The sequence below is a fragment of the Pantherophis guttatus genome, chromosome 4 (assembly GCF_059756535.1).
Source record: "Pantherophis guttatus breed Tessera chromosome 4, ASM5975653v1, whole genome shotgun sequence".
Lineage (NCBI taxonomy): Eukaryota > Metazoa > Chordata > Lepidosauria > Squamata > Colubridae > Pantherophis > Pantherophis guttatus.
Genome location: NC_142066.1, coordinates 31264841 through 31292684, shown reverse-complemented (window position 1 = coordinate 31292684; position 27844 = coordinate 31264841). Strand labels below are relative to the sequence as shown.

The window sequence follows — 27844 nt, the reverse complement described above, 5'->3', positions numbered from 1 at the left end:
AGTGATCTCCTTTTGGGTGCTTGGCAACCAACCCATATTTATGGTGATTTGCGGTGACCATGATTTGCCATTGTGTTTATTTATTATTGTTTTGTTATCCTTCAGCATCTTTTTGCCTCCTTTGTAAAAAGTTGTCAGCAGTGAGACAGGGCTACCAGATCTGGGCTGCGCATTCTGAGTGATCACAAGGAGACAGTAAAATGATACACAAATTCTGACTTTTCTCCTATCTGGTCTGAATTGTCCATCCAAAACGAATTGCTCTAGTTGCGTTTCAAGATGTTTATTTTAGCATGATTGTGTTCTGACTCAACTCCCTAAACACGATAAACCCTCTAAAGTTAACTCAATGATTCCTTTATTAGGAGCACCAACAGCCCCGGCAAAAAGTTTCTCTCTCATCACAGGCTAACAAGTCTGTCCAGCAGGGAGATGAATAGTTATCTGCCACATCTATTCATCTCTGACCCCTGCCTTTTATCCGCAGAGCTAGGGTGGGGCTTCTCTAGCAGCAGTGGCTCTTCTGTCCCATGGATCAGCCCATGGATTTCCACTACTCTCTTCTCCTCTGCCTTCTGCGCATACACACGTCAGACACTGGACCCAGCTGTTCCTCCTCTTCCTCATCAGCCACCTCCAGACCCAGGGGCTGTTGATTCTCCATCTGAGGGCTGATGGATGGGCCAGGCTCCGCCTCTGTCTCTCTCTCTCTCTCTGCCAGCTCCATTCCCTCTTCCCTCTCGGAGCTCTCAAGTTGCCTTGATGCTGACCTTGACTCCCACGCCTGCTTTTCCTCTGATTTGGGTGTTGGAGGGGCTGGCGGCCGACAGGCCACAACAGATTCAGGGAATGCAGAGCTGCATAAAGATGTCATGTCAGAACCTCAGCAACATTTAAGATGTATGGCCTTCGACTCCCAGAATTCCATGCTAGCTGAGGAATTCTGGGAGATGAAGTCCACACCTGTTGAAGTTGATGAAGGTGAGAAACACTGTCTCAGACTTTGCTCTCTACAGATGATTTTAGGACAGGCTGTCTATTGCTTGATTCCGATAAGAGACCAATACAGGTTAGTTGGTCACATTAAATAAAAATGCACTGGAAAATTCCTCTTTGTGGAACATTCATGTGGTTACTAAACATTTGCTTTTATTTATACAAAATAAAAAAAACATATATTAACAATCTCTCTCTCTCTCTCCCTTTTCATATACATAACACACAGTACATACCATATAAGCAGTGTAAGTATATTCAGCCGATTCTACCTGGTTCGGGTGACTGCAGGAGGCTCCGCCCACCCGCCTGGACGTCATCACATCCTGTTTTTGATGCTCTGCGCTCTGAATACCACCCCTGCACATAAGCCCCGAGTTACAACCATTCGTTTAACAACCGTTCGAAGTTACAATGGCACAGAAAGAAGTGGCTTACAACCAATTCTTGCACTTATGGCCGTCGCAGCATCCCCATGGCCACGTGATCAAAATTTAGGTAAATTTAGGTAACAAGCTTGTATTTATGACGGTTGCAACATGTGGTCACCATCGGTAGCCTTCCCAGCTGGCTTTTAACATGCAAGTTAATGGGGGAAGCTGGATTTACTTCACAACTGCACAACTCACTTAAGAACTGCAATAATTTGCTTAAAAACTGTGGCAAAAAAAGAATGTAAAATCAGACACAATTGATTTAACCTTTCCACCTTTCTTAGCATCACAAATTCTGGTTCCAATAGCAGTCATAAGTTGAGGACTATCTATACACTACAAAAAGAAAGATGCAGCATCTACCGAGGGATGGGAGCCACAACTGAGGCTTATGGCTCATTAGCAGATCTTTTTTGACAGCAGCCCCTCGGACAGATAGATCCAGGTTAGTCCTTCGAGAGAAAGGCTAGGAGTGGGATAGAGCACCGCTCTAAGATGCTGAGTGATGTAGATCCCATACCACGGGGATGTGGTAGTTTTAAATTGCTCTCGAAGAGGACCACTGAAAAAGATAAAAAGACAAGAAAGGGAAAATATATAGAGAGGAAAAGAAAACGTGGGGCAGATACATTCTGTCAAACAATCTACAGCAGTGCTTGTCAGCAACTTTAAGATGTGTGGACTTCAACTCTCAGAATTCCTCCCAGCTATTCTGGGAGTTGAAGTCCACATATCTTGGTTGCCAAGGTGAGAAACATTGATCTACTGCACCAATAAGAGGTACGAAAGGTCTCACATTCTCTGCGCCCAGAGAAAACGTCATCAAGCAGAATTCTAGCTGACTTCATTCTATGACTTTTAGGCACAGTTTGTTCCCATTTTCTAAATAAAGTAACACTTTTTGCTTAGAGAAAAAGCACGTAACCTATCTAATCTAGCATTTTTCCTAATGTGCTAAATTTTGATGAGCATCGTAATTTAGTGTCCTATGGAGGGGTATTCGCTCATGAGATTGCTTAGTCAGATCTGTTTATATGAAGGTATAGAGCAATGTTGGCAAACATTTTCGGCACCAAGTGTCGAAAGGGGAGCATGTGCGTTGAGGGGTGAGTGCTTGAAACCGGAACAGCAGCTCCCCGGCACACATTCGCGGGAGCACAGGAAACCAGAAGAGCAGTTCCCCACATGCATGTGTGTGTGTGATGACCAGGGCATGGCACAGAAATAACACAAACAGCTGGCTGTTCAAACAGCTTCTTTATTGCTCCAAATCTCCCCAAACTCTCCCACGTTACTGGTAAATCCTAAAGCAGAGTGAGAACAAACCCCACACAAACCTCAAGCATGCTTGGAGAGATGGCTTTGCATGCTACTTCCAGCCCGCATGCCATAGGCTCGCCATCACTGATATAGAGCATCATAAATATACAGGTAGTCCCAGTGATGGGTTGCTACTGGTTCGCCCCAGTTCAGGCAAACTGGTAGCAGCAGTGGCGGGAGCCTCCGCCCACCTGCCCGGACGTATTGAAATATGCTCTGCGCATGCGAACGTGAGCGAACCGGTAGCAAAGGTAAGTGAAACCCACCACTGGGCAGTCCTTGTCTTACAATCATTTGTTTAGCACTGAAGTTACAACAGCACAGAAAAAAAATGACTTATGACAGGTCCTCAGGACTGCTGCAGCATCTCCATGGTCACAAAATGCAGGCATTTGGCAATTGGGGTCTGATCCGCCTTTTGCAATCTTCCCAGTTGGCTTCCGACAAGCAAAGTCAATCAGGGATTCACTTAACAACTGCATTTCACTTTATAACTGTGACAAAAAAGGTTGTTAAGTGGGCAGGACTCACTTAAGAACCACTTTGCTTAGCAACGGAAAGTTTGGCCCCAATTGTGGTCATAAATGGAGGACTACTTTTACTAGTCTATGGGATAATGTTCATTTATGGACAAGGTAGTCCTTGATTTACAACCACAATGTTGCTATGTGAAAGATTTGTTAAGTGAGTTTTGCCCCATTTACGACTTTTCTTTTGCCATATTTGCTAAGTGAATCACTCCAGTTGTTAAATTAGTAACATAGTTAAGTGAATCTGGCTCCCCCATTGACTTTGCTTGCCAGAAGGTCGTAAAATATGATCACACGACCCCAGGATGTTGCAACTATCATAAATATGAATCAGTTGCCAAGCTGAGTGTAAATCATGTGACTAGTGGGATGTTGCAATGGTCATAAGATGATAAATGGTCATAACTCACTTTTTAAAGTGGCGTTGTAACTTTGAATGGTCACTGAATGAACTGTTGTAAGTCAAGGACTATTTGTAGTAGCTTGCCTTATCAATGTTGGTGGGGTGTGGCTTCTTCCTTTAAAGCTCTTTAATTAGAATATTATTTCCTCTCTAATTGTTTATCTACTGCTGCTTATCTGCCTGTTGGAGAGGATATCTTTTAAAAATGGAAGGGATGTCCTGGAAGCTTGCCAGTCAACCATATTAGTCATAGAGATAAGACTTGTTTATGTACCATTTAAAATATCCAATTGAACACCTAAGAAGGAAGCAGATAAGTTAGAATACATCATTTATCTTCATTGTTTTACATTTGGCAGGGGAAATTGAGCAAAAATGAGGATTATGATGGTTTCTAGTTATATTCTTCTGCAATCCAGTTCAGTTCACAGTTTTCATAACCTGCCCCAACTGGCAAGCTAAGGGTTACACTCAATAGAGTAAAAATGCAGAATAAAAACAAAAGAATACTGTATGTGCAATTAATAGAATTCCTCCACATGAACAGGAGAAACCAATCCTAATTAAAGCATAGTTGAACTGTGTTGTTATGAAAATGCTTGAAAGGGGAAGACTTCTCAAATTACAATTATCCTTTATATTTATGTATTATGCATACATAGTGAATAAGCAAATATGATAAATGTATGTCTGTTTGTAGAGGATGGGAAAATAGGCAAATATCAAGAAAGATAGTACTGTATGTGGTCATAAGGAAACAATACTGTGTATGATTTGGAAATGGTACTTGTGTTGATAGCAATAACACTTACACTTATATACCAGTTCACAGTGCTTTACAGACCTCTCTAAGCGGTTTACAGAGTCAGTATATTGCCCCCAACAATCTGGGTCCTCATTTTACCCACCTCGGAAGGATGGAAGGCTGAGTCAACTCAAGCCTTGATACAGTCTAAAACTTAATCTGCCTTCTTGGTTGCTCTATGACAGTATGGGTCCATGTTCACTTTGCAATAAGCTATTATTCCAAGATCTTTTTCACAAATACGATTATCAAGCTAGGTATTTTTAATCCGCTATATGTGAATTGTGTTTCTTGAGTGAGGAACTTTGTATGTATCTGTAGTAAAGTTCATTCTGTTACTTGCAGTCCATATCTCCACTCTCTCAAACAGCATTTGTGAATTTTATTTCTGTCTTCTGGGGAATTAGGAACCCATCCAATTAAATGTCATCTACAGAATTGGTTTTCTCTATCTCTTCATCCAGATCTTTCAATGACAATATTAAAGAACAGAAGACTTTCTGCCTGTAAATATCAGTTCTGTAACTAAGGTAGAGTCCAAGGTTGTTTCACATGCTACTATTGTGTTATGCATTTTTACCTGAAGCTGTTTCTTATTAAGATTTTACCTTGCATTTTTTCCATAAACAGATGAGAAGACAGACCAAGATAGCTGAAAGAAGTAACCACCAGTAAGTTCTTTTGTGGGAGATTGGCTGAGATGACTGTTTCTTCTCTAGCTTCCGGTCAGAAGTGTTGATGGGTAACAGAAGATTCTGTAGTACAGAGAGAGACTGACCTATAGGGGCAGATCTAATGCCAGCTGGTAACAAAGGGGTGGGGAGGATGGAGCAGAAAGTAAATGATATTCAGAGGAAAGACACAATGGCGGGATACATAACACATGCTAAATTTTCAACCTGTTCATAACACTCATTGGTTATGTTGCCAGGCCAGAATCAATCATATTACGGCTTTAAAAATGATGATACTTCTCCCATAACATACTATAAGGCAATGTTTCTCGACCTTGGCAATTTTCAGAGGTGTGAATTTCAGCTCCCAATATTCCCCAGCCAGCAAGGGAATTCTGGGTTAATGTCCATACCTCTGAAAGTCACCAAGGTTGAGAAACACGGTGCTAAGACTGGGTTTTCTCGATGTGCTGACACACAAACTGCCCATTTATTTTAACGTAACCTTATACATTATATAAATCACCCAATCAGTCACATTTTAGTATAATATTTTGTACCCCAAGTTCTATTGGTTGACCTGCCTGAAGATATGTGACATTGCAGTCTACCTTGTGAAAAGGGATAGAGAAATAAGGTAGCATATCTAATGATAAGTGTTTACTGTTTCTAGATTCGTAAATTATCACAGGAAAAATCCCTCTTCTATGTTCAATTACTAAAAGAGTTTGGATGGTGGGAACATAAGATAAATTATGGATTTCTTTTTCAAAGGACTTCATCTTGGATGGGGTTTAGGCATTCTTTCTCCAGGGTATCCAGCTGTGAACAGATTTTGAAGGTTTAACTTTGCTCTTCTGATTTTAAACCTTGGTTACTAGTTGTTGCTCCTTTTTCCTTGCCAGCCATGTAATTGTGGTGGTGACATTCCTTGTTAAGATTAACAAACAATTAAATCACTTACAAAAAAAAAAAGACTTTTAGTATAGGTGCTGAGAATTATTAGAGCCTCTACTTCCTATAGAAATCAGGACTAGTTAAAAAAAACCAGGTGTGCCTTAAGAGGGTGGGATAGAAAGGAAGATTAAAGCATGTCCCAGAAAAACAACTGGAACTAAATATGGCCAGTGAAGTTCACAGCGACTAAATCAGAGGTACAATATTCCAGGTCAGTCATATTACTGTAATCAGGGCCTGCTCCAAATTGGAAAGGTCTTCCATCCAGTTTGGTATCAGTCTTCTCTCTGGCAATTCTGGTAGCATCTGTCAGCTGCTATTTCAAATATTGCAAAATCATATGTGATGTAATGTAGTGAGGAGGTGGGTGGATCCTCCCCAAGGGAGGGGCTGCATTCCAGAAGAGTAAGAGGTAGCTTAGCCCAGATATCGTGTGTGAGAGAAAGAGGGTGAAGACAGCCCATTCTTAATAGTTCACAGAGTATATTGTAAATGCAGATAGTAGAATCCTCAATCTGGCAAGGTTTTGTCTAAGGCCGTGATGGCAAACCTATGGCACGTGTGCCACAGGTGACACGCGTAACCATAACGGTGGGCACACAAGCTCAGCCATCTGATTTTCAGGCCTTCTGGGCCCACCAGAAGTAGGGAAACAGGCTGTATCTTGCCTCCAGAGGACCTTGGGGGGGTGGGGAAGGCCTGTTTTTTGCTGTCCCCAGCCTCCAGAGCCTTTCTAGGAGTCTGGGGAGGGCGAAAATGGCCTCCCCCCCTCACGGAGGCTCTCCGGAGGCCAGAAACGGCCCGTTTGCCAACTTCCGGTGTGCGTGCCATTGCGTGCCAGGAGCATAGAGAGTGTGGGGGGGTCACACGCTGGAGCAGGGCACATAGAATTATGGGTGTGGGCACGCACATGCATGACACGCCCCCTTGCTCCTGGTACGTGATGACAAAAAGGTTAGCCATCACTGGTCTAAGGTATTAAAAAATATAGAATATGGCTTGAAGGAGCCACCATGTGTCTTTGTTGTATTTGGGCCTGACTCATGCTAGGAGAATCCACAGCTATCTTCAGGATAGGAGCTGAGGATTTCCACAGTACCCCAAAATGGTACTTTGTGAGTGTCATCTGCAGGGATGTTGTGGCTGTAGCCACTCAGGAACAGGCTACAGGTAGTTCTCGACTTACAACAGTTCATTTAGCAACCATTCAAAGTTATAATAGCATTGAAAACATGACTTATGATCGTTTTTCACACCTACAACCATTGCAGCATCCCCTTGGTCATGTGATCAAAATTCAGATCCACAGCAACTGGTTCATATTTATGACAGCTGCAGTGTCATGGGGTCATGTGATCAGCTTTGTGACAAGCGAAGTCAATGGGGATGCCTGATTCACTTAACAACGTTACTAACTTAACAATTGTAATGATTCACTTAACAACTGTGGCAAGACAGGTCGTAAAATGAGGCAAAACTCACTTAACAAATGTTTCACTTAGCAACAATTGTGGGCTCAATTGTGATAGTAAGTCAAGGACTATCTGTACTGAGACGTTGAGATGACATCTGGAGACATTGTACATCATCTGGCCCCAATCAATGTTGGATTTGAAGTCCAGAGGGCACCAGGTTGAGGCAGTCTGACATGGTAGACTATATTCCAGGGGACCCCAACCTGTGGGCCACAGGCCACTAGTGGACTGTGAGGGAATTGCAGCCGGGCTGTGGAAATGGCTAGTGTGTGCATGCGCTCGATTTAAGTGAGTGGAAGGTGCACATGCTCACCGCTCGTGCAAATGTAGCTGCATGCACATGCACATGCTCGCCAGCCGCTCACACAGAACCATCCTCTCCCTCTCCCCATCCTCCGGCAGTCCCCAAAGCCAGAAACATTGGGGAACTTTGCCATATTCCACTGTGGGAACATTATCTTCTGAAAGTCAGCTTAATATGTACCAAGGGCCTTTCCCCACCAGCATGTCACACAGTGCTCTCCCCTGCAACCCCACTATGCCCTTATTGAAATGGGGAAAAACAATCCTATGTGGAAAACGGTGCAGATCTCTATCCTGCCTTCAGTGGTGCTATTTCTGTTTCCTCTCACTATCATTTACCCCGTGTCCCTTCAAGGCTAATTAGGGACAAAGCTTTACAGATATGACACACCATTAGCCTGTTCTTGGATGATGGAAGGATAAGAGGGAAAACATTATTTTAACACTTAAGTCTATCTCATTTATGGTCTGGGGATGGGACATTGGACACAACAGATAACATTGTTCAATGAAGCATGATTAGGCACAGATGGGAACATGGCCAAACCTTTGTTTCCTCACCCCTTTCCCCATCACTCAAAAATGTTACCTATTTGGCTCTGAATAATGGTGCAGTTCTTAAAATCAACATGCTCTTCTTCTGATGTAATCCTCTCTATCTCCTTTGATAGAAACTGAAGGCGGGAAGGAATGACATCTACAAACTGAGAGATATTTATCAATTCAAAACTGGTAGAACTATTATCCTGAAAAAGAGCAAGAAAAATACAAAGCATTAACTGCAGCTTGCTCATCTCAGTATGACAGCTGTAATTACTACCTCATACTTCAGAAATCAATGCCAAAGTTCAGACGCCGTTATTGGTGCTTTTATATCTTTTGAAGTTTATTTTGAAAAAAAGCCCAACAACATGAACTGGCTGAGATGGCAAAAGCGACTGCTTTGATTAAATATAAAAACTAGGCTGATTTTCTTTCAACATAGAAATCCTTTGGAACTTTTTACTTGACAAAGATAAAAATGAAGTCTTGATTTTGATTAGATGTGTATTGATTGTTACAGAAATGTGTGCTGCTGGAGTTTAATAGATACACATTTTATTTGGGCTTTTTATGCATTTGTTTCCATTTGAAGTAAAGTAGTGATTCTCAACCTGTGGTCTGCGGAACCCTGGGGGCCACAATGCCATCACAGGGGGTCCACAAAGGCTTAAAGAAATGTTATAATTTAAGTTAAATCTTGGGGATCCGTGGCCATAGTCTAGGGCCACAAAAGGTATTTAAAGGGGGTCTATGATGAAGAAAAGATTGAGAACCACTGAAATAAAGGATGTGCTATTATAGATATTTTTTAATAGAAATAACTAATAATACTATGTGTATTTGTGGAATTGATATTATGATGCATTTATGGGCTATATGTTTTATTTAGACTAAGAGAGTTTTACAACCCTGTAATCTGTTTATTCAGGGTAGAATCCGAGTGACTGAGTGTGTTGTGGCCCTCCAGCGGCCTGCACGGATTGTTGCTGATCCCGATGACGAGGAGGCTGGTGTGGTGCTGTGCCAGTAGCCTGTGCAGCCGGTGCTCGAGTCGGACAGCGAGGAGGCTGAAGAAGATGTGGTGCCAGAGGCAGAGATCCAGTCAGGGCCTTCAGAACCTCCAGAGGCTCCTTCAAGTGAAGAGGATGAAGAGGAGGAGCCTCTTCTCAATGCATGGGCACGCAGAGCTGCCAAAAGGCAGGAGTGGTTCTCAGGAGGAGGTCTCCTCGAGAGTAAGGTTTGGGGCTAACTGACCACTCCCTTAGCCTATTTAAGAAAGAACGCAGCTTGCAACAAGCTGCAGGAAACAACTTTAGTTCACTAATCATCGCATTGGGATTTCTCTGCAACCTTGCTTCTGGGCTTTTTGCCAACACCAGTAAGACTCTGACTATCTTATCTGTGGAATTTTGGCAGGCTGTTAAGAACACTTATTAACAGCCGGCAATTGCTAAAACTGGGTTATTTGAGTAAACTAAGTTTTTTTCAGAGTTTGTGTGTGCTGTGTTCTTTGAGATCTGTAGCTGGGGCAGAACAGCATTTACTGTCCGGATGCCCTTCCTGATGCCTAAACCAAGTTTGTAGCAAATATTTTCCCTTTGTACCATGATAAACACCTCTAGGCCACCATGCCATACATTTAGACTAAGAGAGCATTGTTATTATTTGATTGTTGGGTATGGTATGTGTATCTTTTATATTTTAGTTTCGTATCTCTTTGTTAAACTAAAACAAAAGTTATCTTGTTTTGCCTTACAACTTTATCTGAACTGAAGAGAGTTGGAAATAACTTTTTTTCCTGTTATTTTTGGAGGGTTTTTTAATATTACTTTTTAAATTTTCCCTGTTGTCTCCCCCCACACTTTTCTCCTTTTTGTTGCAACATTTTTATTTTTTTATATTTGAAGCTTAATAAAATTCTTTTTAAAAACAGCAATGCAAACTGTAGGATATGGGCTTGACAGCAATTTCCAGCTTAAGACCTACTTTATGGTGATGCTATTTATTGCAAATAGTAATCACTTTGGACTAGATGATCTCAAAGATCCCCTCCAATTGTACACTACACAGTGGGGTTAGGGTTGATTCTGGAAATGCTCAGCAGTTTTTGCTTCAAAATGAAATGAACCCACTTGTGGAAACAGGCATAACAAATATAGGTAGTCCTTGACTTACAACCATTCATTTAGTGACCATTCAAAATTACAAAGGCATTGAAAAAAATGACTTATGACCATTTTTCACACCTACTACCATTGCAGCATCTCCACAAGTCACATGATCAAAATTCAGGTGCTTGGCAACTGGCATGTAATTATGACAGTTGCATTGTCCCTGGGTCATGTGATCATCACCCAACTGGCTTCTGACAAGCAAAGCCAATGTGGGAAGCCAGTTTTACTTAACAACCACATGATTCATTTAACATCTGCAGTGATTCACTTAACAAGTGTGGCATAAAAGGTTGTAAAATGGGGCACAACTCATTCGACTTAACCATCTTGCTTAGCAACGGAAATTTTGGACTTTGATGTGATCGTAAATCGAGGATTACCTGTAACAAAATGTGTCTCTCAAAGGAAGGGAGGAATTTCTCTTCCAGCCAGAAAAAAGGAACTTAAATAAATTCAGATACTTCCCCATTTTCTCCCACCCCAAAAATAGGGTAAGAAAAAAATTCAGTGTTCCTTTTTCCCTCATTTTGATTAAAAGCTGTCAAGCTGGTGTTGGCTCTTAGTGACCATGTAGATACAAATATTCCTGTCAGACAAGGAATACGCACAGAAGTATTCATACTTTGTTTAGCACTGTTAGAGCCCTGGATTAATTTAAGTCTTCCCGCTTTTCTTGGTTCAGATCTAAATTAACACTGCATTTTTTAAAAAACAGAAATTTTGATTGCAGTCTGTTCTAAGCCATTAGGACAAGACAAATTAGGTTAAATTGTGATTAAAATAGGAATGACTTGTATTGTATTCCAAAGCACTCTAAACAAAGTTCTTCAACTTACTACTTCAATATTACAATCTTCAACAAATTTTGTGTGATCATATAATTTCTCGAATAACTTTTTCAGTCTTTTCCCAGACACGTTGATTAATTTCTTTAAGTTTTCATTGATGAAATGAAGGTCCCATAACACACTGCAGAATATGTCCTGGAGAATACAAATGGAGATGGGGTGCAGAGAAAACATGAGACCAAAGAGAAGAAAAAAGATTGTACCCTCATTATAAACCAAGACTACGACACTTGGGTTGCAAACCTTTGGATTCCCTCTTGATGGGAACAGAGAGACACAGAAAATCTGGGTTCCTTGCTGCTATCTAGTGGTTCTCTATATCATTGCAGACCAAATCTGGTAGCATGGCTACCAAGAACATTTTATTTAAACAGAATCCAAGATGGGAGATGAAAATCATATTAAAACCCTATATCCAGAGGCATATCATAATGTGAGATCTGTATCTCTATGCTCACTTAAGGAAAAAGTTCACTCTATGGACCATTTTGGTACATTACTGAGTCAAAACACTGGTTCTTAACCAAAAGACATGATTTTCCAGTCAGTTTGGGAGCTCTTTCTACATAGCTGGAAGCAGTGGGGAAATCTGAACTGGTTTACTACCAGTTTGCTGGCTGCACATGTGCACCGCATGCCAAATGTGCACTGTGCACACGCATGCGCAGTGTGCACCACACACACATGTGCAGTGCACACCAAAAGGAGACATGGGGTAAGTAGAACAGCGTGCGAGGGGGGGTGATCAGGGCGTGTGATCTTCAGAGCCTTTTTTTTAACTTTTAAAAGCATTTTTTACAACCTATTCGCTGAATAGGTTGTTAAAAAATATTTTAAAATTTTTTTTAAAGGGCTCTGATGATCGCACGGCACAACTGTGATCGTCGGAGCCTTTTTTAAAAACTTTTTTAAAGCATTTTTTACTACCGGTTCCAGAGAACCAGTAGTAAAAAAAATGCCTAAAAAGTAAGAAAAAGAAAGTTCCGACGATCAGCTGAGTAACGCGCGATCTTCGGAACTTTTTTTTTTTTTTACTTTTTAAAGCATTTTTAACTACCGTTTCCGGAGAACTGACAGTAAAAAAATGCTAAAAAAGTAAAAAAAAAAAAATATCTTACGACGATCGTGCGTCACTCAGCTGATCGTCAGAACTTTTTTTTTTAATACATTTTTTACTACTGGTTCGGCAAACCAGTAGCCCTTTTTACTACCGGTTAGGACGAACCAGACCGAACCGGTAGCAATTCACCCCTGGTTGGAAGCCTCCACAAGACTGATCAGGAGTCACTAGCAGAAGCTTTTCAGTTATTTGAGACAAGACTTTCACAGATGTGGCTGGACAGGCCAAAGTTTAAACCAGGAACATTCAACGGATATGTAAACGATGTTAAGGATCCTTGAAGACTTCATTTCCCATTACCCCGTCATGGACATACGCAAGGAATATTAGTAGCCCAAAACAATTGCAAGAATGGATTTTCTTTGCCTTAGCATACCAGATGCCTAAAATAGGCATATTAATTAAAAAAAAAACACCTCCAAAGCATTTCCAAATTGAACCCCACCAACTTTGAACTTCCCTCCTCCTACAAAATATTGGCTAGATACAAGAATCTTATTTCAACAGCAGGCTATATTCTCAGTTCTGTGGCAGGAAATTTGTTGGAGGTTGACCTGTCATCTTTAGCTAATGTGCCATGGGCAGTCCCATGAAAGAGGTTTCGCTATTTTCATGAATAGTAGAACGATCAATGTTGTTGATTTCATTGAAATGTGAAAGTATTCATGTAAAGCAGGGCTGGAGAACTATGGCCCTTTTACGATCTCTGAACTTCAACTCCTAGGTTTCCTGAGCCAGCCAGGCTTAGGAATTCTGAGAGTTGAACTTCACAGATGGTAAAAGGGCCATAGTTCCTCACCCCTGAGGTAAAAGCTGCCATAAAGACTGTACCGGTTTCAGATTGAACGGCATCGATACTTTGTAGTCCAGGAGCAAATATTCTTTCTGAGGAGAGAGAAAGAGAAAGACAAGATTGCAGATAGCTTTTAACTTATGACCTTCCATTATGGTCGTGATGATCATAAATCAGATTATCCATGTGAGAAACTCAATGTTAAGACCTTCTGTGTGCTGGTGTTTAAACAACCGCCATGGTCATTAAGCAAACGTTGTGGTCGTTAAAGTGACTGTCACCATTCTAAGAAAGTTGTTAAGTAAATCAATTGGCCGATTTTGCCAAAAACCAGGAGTAAATGATAGCTATTGGCAAAAACATCATAAAACATGACCATAGAATGCTGCAAATAGCTGAAAATACAGATAGTTCTTGACTTATGACCACAATAGAGCTCAAAATTTATGTTACTAAGTGAGACATTGTTAAGTGAGTTTTGCTCACTTTTTACGATCTTTCTTGCTACAGCTGTTAAGTGAACCACAGCAGTTGTCAAGTTAATAGCATAGTTGTTAAGTGAATCTGGCTTCCCCATTGACTCTGCTTGTCAGAAGGTCGTAAAAGGGGATCACATGACTCCAGGACACTATAAAGGTCATAAATATGAGTCAGTTGCCAGCAGTCTGAATTATGATCACATGTTCATAAGTCACTTTTCTGTGATGTTGTAACTTTGGACAGTCACTAAATGAACTGTTGTAAGTCAAGCACTACCTGTATGGGTCAGTTATTGAGTAACGCATGGTCATGTGATCAAGGGGGGAGTGATTTTTGGAACTAAGTCATAAGTACCCTTAAGGAACTCTGTTGTAAGTTTGATCAGTTGCTAAGCAGTCAGTCATAAGGACTCCTTGTAAAGTGCCATTAAATTAGATGCTCCTTATATTTCAGTTCCATGGGTAGGCTGAAGAGTGGAAATAAAGTACCCTTAATTCCTAGATCACAAGTAATTGCCCTCTTGGCTGGGAATGATGGAATGAGTAGTCCAACAGGTTTGGAGAGCGCGACATCAGGGTAGAATGATGTGGCTCAATTTTGTGTGGTGCCATAACTAATGCTTTAAATTTAAGTTTGCCTTAACAAATGTAAATCCTAAACTTTTGACAAGATGGAATTTACAACTGCTTTTCTCTTTTACGCATTTCAGCTTTCTTTGTCACTTTCTGATTTGTTCCTTATCTTTCTATTTTGGGGACTCAAAAGGGAAGGATGAGTTGCAGTTGTTTTGCAGAGGCCCAAGGTGAGAACATAACTATAAAGGTAAAAAGGTAAATGTTTTCCTGTCTGACTCCAGGGGGCGCTGCTCATCTCCGTTTCTTAGCTGCGGAAGCCAGCTTTTGTCCCAAGACATTTCCCTGGACATGTGGCCAGCACGATGATTATATTTTAATTATTCAGGGTTTCAGTTCTTTCCCGAAAAAACTCCACACAAAATAAGGGACAGTGCGTCATTTCTACAAACATGTTTTGGGGATTGACTGTATAATTTTTCATCACTATCACCAGCACTTGCATTTCTGTCATTGATAGAAGTAAAAACAAGAATGAAAAGATGTGCAGAGTAAGGAAGATGACCTTGATAGGGATATGTAAAAACCATGATCTATTCTAGGCAAAAGGGGTTGAAACATTTTTAAGGCCTGAGAAACAAGGTTAATATTCAGAAGTGACTCAGAAAGGCACCTCCCTGATTCTCAGGGGTATAGGATGTTTGGGGGAAATACAACACAATTAGGCTTGTGTGATTTTGTAATTATTTTGTATATTTTGAAAATTGGATAATTGTTTTATATATTTATTTTAATTAATTGTTCTACACCACTGAGAGTCCTTTTTTTTTTCCTGAAATGGGCAGCCATATAAATTTGTTAAATTATCCAAATCCAAATTAATCCACTAGGTTTCCTCCAACCTTTCAAATCCACAGTCCAATAACCAGTTTCAACAGAGTTAGGATTATTAAGGCTATTTGACAGAACATTCTACGAGGCAAAAGAAGAAAGGTGATAGAAGAAATGAGAAAAGAAGAAAAGTTAAATAAGACTTTAAAATTTGGACAATTGGGAAGACAAATAACTGGAAAACCAAAAGGCTGTAAAATACTAAAGAACTTTAAAGATTATACATTTAGGGGATTTGGAGGTATAGTTATGGGATTGACTAAATCCTATTAATAATTGGCTCTGTTGGAGTTTTTAAACATTGAGACATTGGAACCATAGAGGTATATTGAGCATTTTTTATCGAATTGTTACAAAATGGATTATCAGGGGATAATAGAGGTTTATGAAGAAATAATTTTGATGAACAATAAGTAGACAAGGGGATTGTCTAAAGATAAAGAAATGAGTGGGGGGAAAAGATGAACATGATATTCAGAAAATAGATGACAAATTAGAAGAAGCAGTGGAAGAGAAAAATCAAAAGGAGATGCAAGAAGATAAAGATAATGAAGAGAAAGGATTGATAAGTAGGAATCAAATACTGGTAGATAATTCCTTAAAAGTTTATAATAGAACAGAGAAAAAAGAAAAGAAAAATATCTTCAAAAAAGAAAGAAAGGTTTGGGGGGAAAATCTCTTCAAAAGAAAGAAAGGAAGACTTATTGATGGGTGCTCAAATGATACAGCAGAAAGAGACAAAGGGCAACGCAAAGGGAATACTTAGTGGGAATAAAAATATCAAAAAAAGTTATAAGATTTTAAAAGAAATAAATAAAAGGGTGATCAAAAAGTCAACAAATGATGGAACTCCGAAAAGGTTAAGAGATGATAATAGAATTTATTTGAATTAAAAATAAGATAAGGTTAGAAGGTGGAAGTTTAGGATTAGGTAATCTAATTGTATTATTAATATTAACTGTGTTAAAATATATTGTGAATTTATTTATTTATTTATTTATTTATTTATTTATTTATTTATTTATTTATACTTTTAAGGATTAGAAATTGTGGGGCCTATAGATATAATCCTGGGATTGATTAAATTTTGTTAATATTTGGCCTTATTAGTAGTCATAGACATTTGGCATATTGAAATTATGGTGGAATAATGAGTAATTTTTAAAATATTAAATATTAATGACTTAGTATGGGATAACAAATACAGGGGGCAAATAAATGTTATTGATGTTTAAATTAATTAATGGGAAAAAATGATAAAGAATTATGAAGAGAAAATGGTATTGTTGAAGTTGGAAGATTAGGATTATGCATACTTATTTGTATTATTATTGTTAGCATTGTTTAAAAAGGACATTGACCCAGTCAATATACTGTCCACAAAATATGTATGGTGTAAAAGGAAAACTGCAAATAAAACATGATTTTTTTTTAAAAAAAAGTTTGTTAAATAAATAAATTATAGGCAGTGTCAATAAAGATAGATTTAATCTTCCATGGGGGTGATTTCCTGCTCTGTTCTACCAAATGGGGTTGGCAGCCTGCTGAACTATGCAATGTATTCATACTTACCAGTGGTTTTATATCCTGGGAAAAGTCAGAAGTAGCGATGGGTGAATAATTAAAACTGCAGCCCTTGAGTGGCCCAAATGGGGAGAAAAACAGCAATAGGAGCAGCAAGACCTAGGAGACAATTGGCACATTCCTTTTTATCTATATCTATGTATCTCTACATCAGGTTTACTGAATATTTTAATTACAGTAATAAAAAAAACTATTCCTGAGTTGAGTCCTTCGTGCTCTCTGAGCTTGGTTGGTTTCTTGCAGATGTTTTATTATTCAAATGGATAGAAATTAATCAAGGAGAGATCCAATCTAGAATTAAGGAGAAATTTCCTGACAATCAGGACAATTAATCAGTGGAACAACTTGCCTCCAGAAGTTGTGAATGCTCCAACACTGGAAGTTTTTAAGAAGAGATTGGACAACCATTGTCTGAAATGGTATAGGGGCTTCCTGCCTGAGCATGGGGTTGGACTTGAAGACCTCCAAGGTCCCTTCCAACTCTGTTATTCTATTCTATTCTAAATAGGTAACATCTTCAAGCTCAGAGAGCATCAGGGACTCTACACTTCAACTCCGAGCTACGTATATTCTCTTCTACTGGTACATTCCTGATTTTATTCCTCTTATCTCATCCATAGGCTTCTGAAGTCCTTCCTGAATGCCATCCTTGTTTTGTAGATCAAGATAATCTCTTTTGCAAATATTTAAGAGTGTTTTTCATTCAGAGAACCATTCCAAACAAGTATTCTTCTTTCCTGCTTTTATTTATAAAAAATAAATAAATTAGACAATACCTAGTAGTTTTGAAATACTGGCATGATGGATCAGCAATTCCTAACTTGGGGACAGAAGTCTATTCCAAATATGTCTTAAGGATACCACTTTGGAGAACAATTTCATTGCTGCCAACAAAGCACTTGAAATGTGTGACCTAATGTAACTCCTCATGGGAATTTTTGTGGGATCAATGTTCCTGTGTCAATCAAAATAACTTTTTACACATCAGGAGTGCACTAATAACACTTTATACTTCTTCAAACTGTTATTTGAGTCTAGATCCTAAATTGTTTTAATCCTGGGAATATTTGTGGAAAGGTCCTGGGTTCAATTAATACTCAGGCATGGAAGTCACTAGCTTAGCCTTAGAATTAAAGTTAGCTAATTCCAAGACCAGCCTATTCATCTTGCAAAGTTTCCACATGGATAAAATGATGGTAATGGATTGTTCTATCAGCATATGTTTTTTCAGAAAAGGAAGTTTCAAGCTTTATTTTACATTTTTCATTGCCACTTCCTCCCTACTAAAAGGAGATCTAAAGTGGTTTAATACAGTGTTGGGTTCAGAAATTGTGACACTCAACAATATTTTTCAGTTTTAATCTATTTTAGTCAGTTGATTAGTCAGCTTTATGGTAATAGACTACTTCCGGCTGGATTCTCACATATTAATCTACAAAACTTCTGACTAAATTTAACATGTAAATCCAGCAAATGTCTATGAAATAGTTAAATTACATACTATGTTAAGTGATAATGTGGTTTCCAAAGATGCTCTTGGAGGGTTAAACTAGATGAGTTGCCTATAAATTAGTTTATTTATTTATTTATTGTGGCTTTATTAGATTACTTAATTTTATATTAGAATGTCCTGTTCACAGTTAATAAAGCTTGAAGAATGGGTGGGAGGTGGATTAGTTGATTAATATTTATTTTACTCTATGTTTAATCCAGTTTTTTTGTTCTGTTGAAGTCTGCAAGCAAATCAAACCACCACCTGTCTCAGCAGAAACTACTTAGATGGGGCTCCGTTAGACAAAAATCTTCTTTGTGATTAGGAAGTAACCACTCTAATCAATTGTCCAAATGAAGTAGAACTCTTTCTTATACCCAGATTTTTTTTCATGGTTTATTGGGTGCTTGCTTAGCTTTGTACTTTTAAATCTTTTCACTAGGTGACTTTCACTTGTTGACATCACCAAATTTCTGTCTTGAGAATCTCTCGTTCCTAGTTTAACTTGCAGAAGGAAAATACAAAATCAAAGAATAGAGAAAAAAATGTTAATAACAACAATGCTTAAAAGTCTGAGAAAAGAAATGTGCTTTGATCACTTTTAGGGGCACCTGTGTGCAAGATGCTTTAAAAAAGGATTGCCAATTGTAATTCTTGCAAAAGATAGAAAATGAGAATCAAAGCATGAGAATTCTATAGCCTGGAAACAATACAGGAGAATCAAGAGTATCTGTAGGGTGAGATGAGATTAAAAAAATCAAGATGGAGGGGTTAACATGGTTGAGAACTGAACTGTTTTATGTGCATCTACAGATGTTAACCTCCAGACAAAGATTTCTTTGTTTCTTAAAGCTAAACATTTATTTATTTTATTTATTTATTATTTGATTTCTATACCGCCCTACTCCCGAAGGACTCAGGGCGGTGCACAGCCAAACAATAAAACACATACATAAACATCCCTGATTCTTTTCACCATTCATAGAATTTAGCTTCCAGCGTTCTGACAATCTTAACTTCCCTCTTCTTTCTGAATCCTTTTTAAAATACAAGAGTAGTTTGCAATACAGAAGCTTTTTGGAAGCTAGGACTCTGCAAACATGTCAGGAATACAGCTCCCCAAGATTCAGAAAATGAATATATAATCAAAATCTGTAAATTTTCTTTTAGGACTACTGAATAAAGAACTTGAAAAAAAAAAGGAACTTTGCTATTTATATGTGCTGACCAGTGGTGAAATTCAATTTTTTTTAATACCAGTTCTGTGGGCGTGGCGTGGTTTGGTGGCGTGGCTTGGTGCGCATGGCAGGGGAAGGATATTGCAAAATCTCCATTCCCACCCACTCCAGGGGAAGGATACTGCAAAATCCCCATTCCCTCACCACTCCTGTGGGAAGGATATTGCAAAATCTCCATTCCCACACCACTCTGGGGCCAGCCAGAGGTGGCATTTGTCGGTTCTCCATACTACTCAGAATTTCCGCTACTGGTTCTCCAGAACCTGTCAGAATTTCAGAATTTCAGAAATTCAGCAGAACCTGCTGAATTTCATCCCTGGTGCTGACTATAGCAAAAATCTTATATGCACAAAAATGGAAAGGTATGTCAATTCCATGGATTGAAAAAGTGATGGAATTAGTAGAGATGGCAAAATTATTTGTCTTAATTAGAGATAAGAATGTATCTAAATTTGTTTCCATTTGGAAACCTTCCTGGACTTCCCGCTCAAAAGAGGGGGGGAAATGAAATTCTAACTTTGCGTTTTTATGATTGAATAGGTTTTTGTTATAGAAATGGCTAATACTAATCTTATATTAAAAATTGAGATTATAATTTTTAATATATAATCTGCTGCACCAAAAAAGTTGGAAGACACTTTTTCCTTTTTTCTTTCTTCCCCCCCCCCCCACTTTTTTCCTTTTCCCTTTACCGATTTCCCCCACTATTTTCATTTGTATTTTGTATTAAGAAAATATTAATATAAAAATATTAAAAAAGGAATACAACTCCCTGAATTCCACTGGCCGTGCTGTCCAGAAATTCTGGGACCTGTAGTTTACCACCTCTGACGGACAAGCAACAGCAGACAGCTGTCATCAACTTATATCATTTGACTTACCTCAGAGGAATCTGGAGTTCCATGATACGAAATCATCTCCATGTAATTTGGTGGGTGGCCAGCATGCTGAGGTCTCCCCTTAAAAAGGCGGGAAAAGGGTTCTGGAATAAAAGAAAGCATGTTGAGAAGATTAAGCCGCAAAAGACTATGCAATTAAATATATTCAGTACAAGTAGTCCTCAACTAACAACAGTTCATTTAGTGACCGTTTGAAGTTACAACAGCACTGAAAAAAAGTGACATGACTACTTTTCACACTTATAACCGTTACCATTATGGTCATGTCATCAATATTCAGATGCTTGGCATATGATTCATATTTATGACGGTTGCAAGGTCCCCAGGGTCCTGTGATCCCCATTTGCAACTTTCTGACAAGCAAAGTCAATGGGGAAGCCAGATTCGCTTAACAATCGGGTTACCAATTTAATAAGCGCAATGATTCACTTAAAAACTGTAACAAGAAAGGTTGCATACTTTGGCAAAACTCACTTAACAAAAGTCTCCCTTAGCAACAGAAATTTTGGGCATCAATTTTGGTCATAAGTTGAAGACTAACCTCTATACAACTTCCTTTTTATAAATTAGTTTCAAAAGCTTTTGCATGGGCCACATAAGAAAAGTGTGATTTAGTCTGCCACCTGCTGCAGAAGATCAGTTTACAGGTTAAAATTACCGGCAATATTTTAACTGAAGAGCATAAGCCAAATCTGAACTGGAGACTATGTGGACAGTTCATTGTTCTTTTTCTTGGCAACAATACAAGTAGTTCTCCACTTATGACCATTTGTTTAGTGACTGTTAGAAGTTACAACAGCAGTGAAAAAAAGTGACTTATGAGCTTTTTTTTTTTTACATTTATGACTGTTGCAGTGCCCCCATGGTCCTGTGATCAAAATTTGGGCACTTGGCCACTGACATGTATTTATGACATGGGGTCATATGACCACCATTTATAACCTTCCCTAGCCGGCTTCTGACAACCAAATCAAAGGTTGTCAGAATCAGATTCGCTTAATGACCCCCTAATTCATATAAGAACTGCAGTGATACACTTAGCAGCTATGGCAAAAAAAAAAAAAAAAAAATCATAAAAATGAGGTGCCTCACTTAGCAATGGGAATTCTGGGTTCAATTGTGATCATAAATTGAGGATCAAGAAGGTAATTTTTCCCTCTTCTGAATGTAGGATCTTCTAGAGTTTTCTCATACAAGTTCTAAGTAGGCATTTTAAAGCATTTAATATGTCCATCTTCTAACCTTCTTTCTCCTTCCCTTAGACCAGTGATGGCTAATCTTTTTGCCATCGCGTGCCAAAAACGGGGGTCGTGCAGGGGGAGTCGTGTGTGTGTGGCCACACCCATAATTCTAAGGCGCCCCGTGCCCCACCCCCGTGCATGCATGTGTGACCCCCCCTCCATGCTCCCCCCACTTTTGGCACGTGACATAAAAATATTTAACACCACCAACAATACTGCTGCTCTACAAAGCAACCTTGACTATGTGACAGAATGGTCAAACAATTGGCAACTCCAAATCTCAACTAACAAATGCTCTGTCTTACACATTGGCAACAAAAAATCCGAACACCAAATACAAGCTGAGTGGATACGACCTCGTAGATAACCCTCACTCTGTCAAGGACCTAGGAGTACTCATATCAGATGATCTAAGCTCCAGAGTTCACTGTAACAGCATTGCCAAAAAGGCATTAAGGTTTGTTAAGCTTCTTCTGTGGTAACACTGTACTGCAAAATAGGGCATTCAAAACCTTTGCCAGACCAGTCCTCGAATACAGGTCGTCTGCCTGAAATCCACACTGTATATCGGACATTAATACAATTGAATGGGTCCAGAGGTATTTCACGAGAAGAGTACTCCATTCCTCTGCTTACAACAGAATACCTTATGCCACCAGACTTGAAATTTTGGGCTTGGACAACCTTGAACTATGCCGCCTACTGTCTGCCCTAAGCAAACAAAATTGTCTGCTACAACGTCCTACCTGTCAATGACTACTTCAGCTTCGATTGCAATAATACATGGGCAAACAATAGATGTAAACTCAAGGTAAACTGCTCCAAACTCGATTGCAGAAAATACAACTTCAGCAATAGAGTGGTCAATGCCTGGAATGCTCTACCTGACTCCGTTGTTACATCCTCAAACCTCCATAGCTTCAACCTTAAACTGTTTACCATGGACCTCAGAGGTCTATAAAGGGTGTGTGCATAAGCACACCAGCGTCCCTATTGACTCTGTCCTACTGTCCCCATTTATTTATACTCATTTCCTGTGTTCATGTCCATGTTTATACTAATACCTGTTATCTCGTACATGTTTGACAAACTAAATAAAATAAATAAATAAATAAATAAAATTGTCTCCTACCTGTCAACAACTTCTTCAGTTTCAACCACAATAGTACACAGGCAAACAATCGATACAAACTCAAGGTAAATTGCTTCAAACTCGATTGCAGGAAATACGACTTCAGCAACAGAGTGGTCAACACCTGGAATGCTCTACCAGATTCTGTTGTCTCAAACCCTCACAGCTTCAACCTCAAACTGTCTACCGTGGACCTCACCCCATTCTTAAGAGGTCCGTAAAGGGGGCGTGCATAAGCACAGCAGCGTGCCTACCAGTGGTGGGTTTCAATTATTTTTACTACCGGTTCTGTGGGTTGGCTTGGTGGGCGTGGCATGGCTTGGTAGGCATGGTTTGGTGGGCGTGGCAGAGGAAGGATACTGTAAAATGTCCATTCCCACCCCACTCCAGGAGAAGGCTACTGCAAAATCCCCATTTTCTCCCAATCAGCTGGGACTTGGGAGGCAGAGAATAGATGAGGGCGGGGCCAGTCAGAATTTTTACTACTGGTTCTCCGAACTACTCAAAATTTCCACTACCGGTTCTCCAGAACTGGTCAGAACCTGCTGAAACCCATCTCTGGTGCCTACCATCCCTGTCTTATGGTCCACAATTATTTGTATTTACTTCCTTTGTTTATGCTTATGTTCATACCTATGCTTCAGAGGTGGGTTTCAGCAGGTTCTGACCAGTTCTGGAGAACCGGTAGCGGAAATTTTGAGTAGTTTGGAGAACCAGTAGTAAAAATTCTGACTGGTAGTAAAAATTGTGACTGGCCCCGCCCCCATCTATTCTCTGCTTCCCAAGTCCCAGCTGATTGGGAGGAAATTTATTTATTTATTAGTCATATTTCTATGCTGCCCACTCTCCGAGGACTCTGGGCGGCTTACACCAAAGACAGTATTCTAAATAGCATATTGCCCCCTAACAATCTGGGTCCTCATTTTACCCACCTCAGAAAGATGGAAGGCTGAGTCAACCTTGAGCCGGTGAGATTTGATCCGCTGATCTGCTGAACTAGCAGTCAGCTGCAGTAGCTGCAGTACTGCACCCTAACCACTGCGTCACCTCGGCTCTTAATGGAGATTATGCAATAACCTTCCCTTGGAGTGGGGTGGGAATGGAGATTTTACAGTATCCTTCCCCTGCCACATCCACCAAGCCATGCCCACTAAGCCATGCCACACCCACCAAGCCACTCCAACAGAACCGGTAGTAAAAAGTTTTGAAACCCACCACTGCTATGCTTGTTATCCTGTACATGTTTGACAAACAAACTAATAAATATATGAACCTGTTGAATACTGAATTATTTCCTTTACTTACCTAGCCCGGTGTTTCTCAACCTTGGCAGCTTTAAGATGTGTGGAATTCTCCACCTGGAGAATTGTGAGAGTTGAAGTCCACACAACTTCAAGTTGCCAACATTGAGAAACAGTCATCTAGCCCTCGATCTATTGCATGAATTTCTCCAAATTGTTCATCAAATGTCTGGACAGGATATTTACCAGCAGCTCCTTTTATTAGAAATTTCAGAGATTCAACATAAAACTTTCTGTCCACAAACCTGCAGGAAAGCCAAGAGGCTGGGGAACCAATTTAAAATTATAAGAGCAAATTATAAGCGCTCTCGCAAAAACTAATCCCCTCATTAAATAGCATGAGCAGTTCCAAATTTACCAAAATCTACCGAACCCAGGAGATGTCCAAATGCCCTCTTCACCTTTATTCCCCCCCACCCACCCAGGGAGATATTAGGAACATTTATATTGGGCTGCATCCAACCATCATTTTTATTTTCTAAAAAAGGTAATGTTAGGCTGGTGTTTTATTTTGAAGTAAAACACCCTTTTCTATTTTTACCAAACACTTTTTTTTTTTTAAAAAGGTGGGGAAAATAAGTTCAGCAGGGAACTCAGATGGTGCCAAGCGAAACTCTGCAGGGACATGGAAAAAATAAAATAAAGAATAATGTGTACCATCAAACAACTTTGATGATACAAAAAACTTTGGATGATTCACAACAGCTAGGATATTAAATTATCATAAAATGTGGGAATATAATAGATTATTAATAATAAGGTATATATTTCCTAAGTGAATAAAAGGCAAACTGAAACTATTTCATTTTTAGAAGATTGCAAAAAGGACAGGGCAGTGTTTTTCAACTCCCAACTTCAAGAATTCCCCACACTAAATCATATCTTTAATACCTAATGGTTTTTATTTTCTTTACTTCCTTGGGCTCCAGGTATATGGAGCATCACATTCTACTAAACTGGAAGATTCTGAAAAATGTATTTTTAAAAAATCCTATCTTTCAAATTGTCTCCTGATAACATTATGGACATGTTCACTAGTTTTCTAAGCAGAAGTAATGACTTCTAGAAGTAATTTGTCAGTTGTCTTCTTCCCTCCCCCCATCACTGTCCCAGCTTCCACTCTACCCTGTAATCCTGGGATTTTCCTCCTAGTCTTTTCCAGGTCTGGTTCTGCTTATTTTTCAAGACCAACCAAGGTTTGTTGACTTAGCACCAGTAAATGGAGGATTATGTCTCCAACCCAAAAAAATTAAAAGGGATTGTTTTTAAATAGTGAGAAAAAAACTAAAATCCCTCCCGAAACCCTTACTAAACTAGCTTTGATCCCACACAAACCACCAAAACAGTTTCCATGTCAAAATAATCTCAATTACAAAGAATTTTTCTGTTTATACACTGGCAGATTACACTGTTTACATGATATGCAGTCTCAGTACATCCGTTCACACAGTTATCATTCATGATATCAACCGCATTAATCAAATACTACTGCAAAGTATAAGGCAAAAGTCATTTCAATCACACTTTCGCTGGCAGAGAGAGGAAAATTTTCTTTGCTGTTCGTTATAGGTCAGCTGAGACAGCAGCGCAGCTTTTGATAATTGTTTTTCGAAACCTTCATATAAATAAGGGGGAAAAAAAGAAGGGACATTCTCTCCACCCTTTTCACTTATACTGGGCCTTGGGGACCTTTGCAAAACTGCCTTGCAAAAATTTAGCACAAAAAGAATGTGGGGGAGGAACAGACAGTGTTAGAATTCTAATCATCCTTCACTCATCCTTAGATGGCTTGATGAGATACATATAAACACCCCAATTTTTTCTCCTTTGTAGGTAGTAAAGCATCACTACAATTTAAGTACAGGTAGTCCCCAACTTACAACCATAAGTGAGCCCAAAATTTATGTTGTTAAGCAGACAATTGTTACAATTTTTCTTGCCAGTGTTAAATGAATCCCCGCAGTCATTAAGTTAGTAACATGGATGTTAAGTGAATCTGGCTTCTCCATTGATTTTGCTTGTCAGAAGGCTGCAAAAGGGGATCGCATGAAGCCAGGACACATAAATATGAGTCAGTTGCCAAGCATCCTAATTTTGATCTCGAGAGCATGGGGATGCTGCAAAAATCGTGTGAAAAATGGTCATAAATCATTTTCAGTGTGTTGTAACTTTGAGCTCTTGTAAGTTGAGGACTACCTGTACTAGGAAAAGTTCTGTTTCATTATGTAATTAAAAAAAAAAAAAAAACACCAGCAAAGCACCAGAAACAGGGAAAAATAGGGCTGCTGCAGAATTTCACTTGACTGGAAAACGGAGCTGTCCATGGGAAACTCCTCTCCAATATCTGCGGCCACATGAGGATGCTCTGTCCAGAACCCCTTAAAAATGAGGGCTCAGCCCCATCACCGATATAAGCGCCCTAGGAGCCTAGGAAGTTCATCAGGGGGCGGATTCTCAGAAATCAGGACTCTCAGCCCCAGCCCCTCAGCCCCTCGTCCCCATGTTCAGCCGCCTACCCCTGCAGCCAAAACAAACCTATCCAGCAGGCAGTTCTCCTGAAGAAAACCCCAAATTCCTGAGTTGGGGTTGGGAGAGGACTAAACCAAGCCGCAGAGGAGGTGCCCCGCGCGTCCCAAGCACCCAACTCCAACTCACCGAGTTTATGAGAAAAGACTCCCCGAAGCCCCCCACCCGCTATCCTAGTTAGGACTCAGCCCTTGATATTCCTCGGAAGGTTCCCCGCTCCGTCTCCCCGAAAACGAAAGTGGCGGCAGCCCCTGCTTTTCCCCTTCTCGAGACACCCCACTCGAAGGAACGGGGCGGGAGAATTGAACCTCCTGGCTAGCAAGAAAGGACCTCCTGGCTTACCTGCAGAGATGCGACGCGGGCAGGTAGAGGAAGCGCTCCGCGTCCCGGGAGGGAAGTAGTTGTTCTGGGGTCTGGGAGTAGGGGGACGTTGTTCAGTGCCGATACTATCTTCCTCGCCAGCGGAGGTGCTGCAGGAGAGTTGCCAGCTGTGCTGACACGTGCGTTATAAGGGAAAGGAATATAATAAAAAGGCCCAGGAGTTTGCTTGCATTGGCAGCGAAAGCGAAAGTGTTCGTAAGGGGAGGAGCTGGCCTCCCGGGGGCTGCTGATATCTTGCGCAGAAGGGGTGGGGGAGATGGGAGAACCCGATCCAGGAATCAGCCGTCAGCCTTGACAAAGCGCAACCCCTTCCTTCCTTCCTTCCTTCCTTCCTTCCTTCCTTCCTTCCTTCCTTCCTTCCTTCCTTCCTTCCTTCCTTCTTCTTCTTCTTCTTCTTCTTCTTCTTCTTCTTCTTCTTCTTCTTCTTCTTCTTCTTCTTCTTCTTCTTCTTCTTCTTCTTCTTCTTCTTCCTCCTCCTCCTCCTCCTCCTCCTCCTCCGCCGTCACCAACAGCTCGTGGGCTCAGGAATCGGAGCAAAAAACCAGCCCGATCTTGGCATTGCAAACTCACGCACATACCCACTTCTCCCGCCCCCGCTCAAAAAACCCAGGAGGTTACAAATTATAGCTAGCCGAGCAATTTAGAGGCTTCCACTGTTCCTCTCGATTCCGTTTTCCTTAGAGGACTTTGCAAGCCGCTAGTCCTTCTCGAGTACTCATGCGCTTCAGTCCT

General features: G+C 40.1%; 1 protein-coding gene and 1 long non-coding RNA gene across 6 annotated transcripts in view; one reads left to right on the top strand and one right to left on the bottom strand.

Moving 5' to 3' along the window:
• Positions 1–27579, bottom strand: part of FLT3LG (fms related receptor tyrosine kinase 3 ligand) — a 38365-nt gene extending 10786 nt beyond the window's left edge. Inside the window, exons 1-8 of one of the 5 annotated variants that reach the window (XR_015734203.1) lie at positions 27074–27422; positions 20514–20614; positions 16891–17001; positions 13414–13467; positions 11451–11597; positions 8487–8643; positions 5097–5290; positions 1794–1992 (exon numbers count right to left, since the gene is read on the bottom strand). Coding sequence is in view for 2 of the 5 variants with exons in the window: in XM_034423271.3 (XP_034279162.1) it covers positions 1969–1992; positions 5097–5290; positions 8487–8643; positions 11451–11597; positions 13414–13467; positions 16891–17001; positions 20514–20555 (729 nt within the window). In the remaining 3 variants the exon portion in view is untranslated. Of the gene's footprint in view, positions 1–1129; positions 1993–5096; positions 5291–8486; positions 8644–11450; positions 11598–13413; positions 13468–16890; positions 17002–20513; positions 20615–27073 lie in introns of those variants that run through there. The other 4 variants (XM_034423271.3, XR_009622837.2, XR_015734204.1 and 1 more) reach the window with 4 other exon arrangements.
• Positions 1406–9693, top strand: LOC117669115 (uncharacterized). The gene is made up of 3 exons (XR_004592373.3): positions 1406–1494; positions 5119–5159; positions 9369–9693. It is a non-coding gene; the product is annotated as an uncharacterized LOC117669115 (long non-coding RNA).
• Positions 27580–27844: the final 265 nt, after the last annotated feature.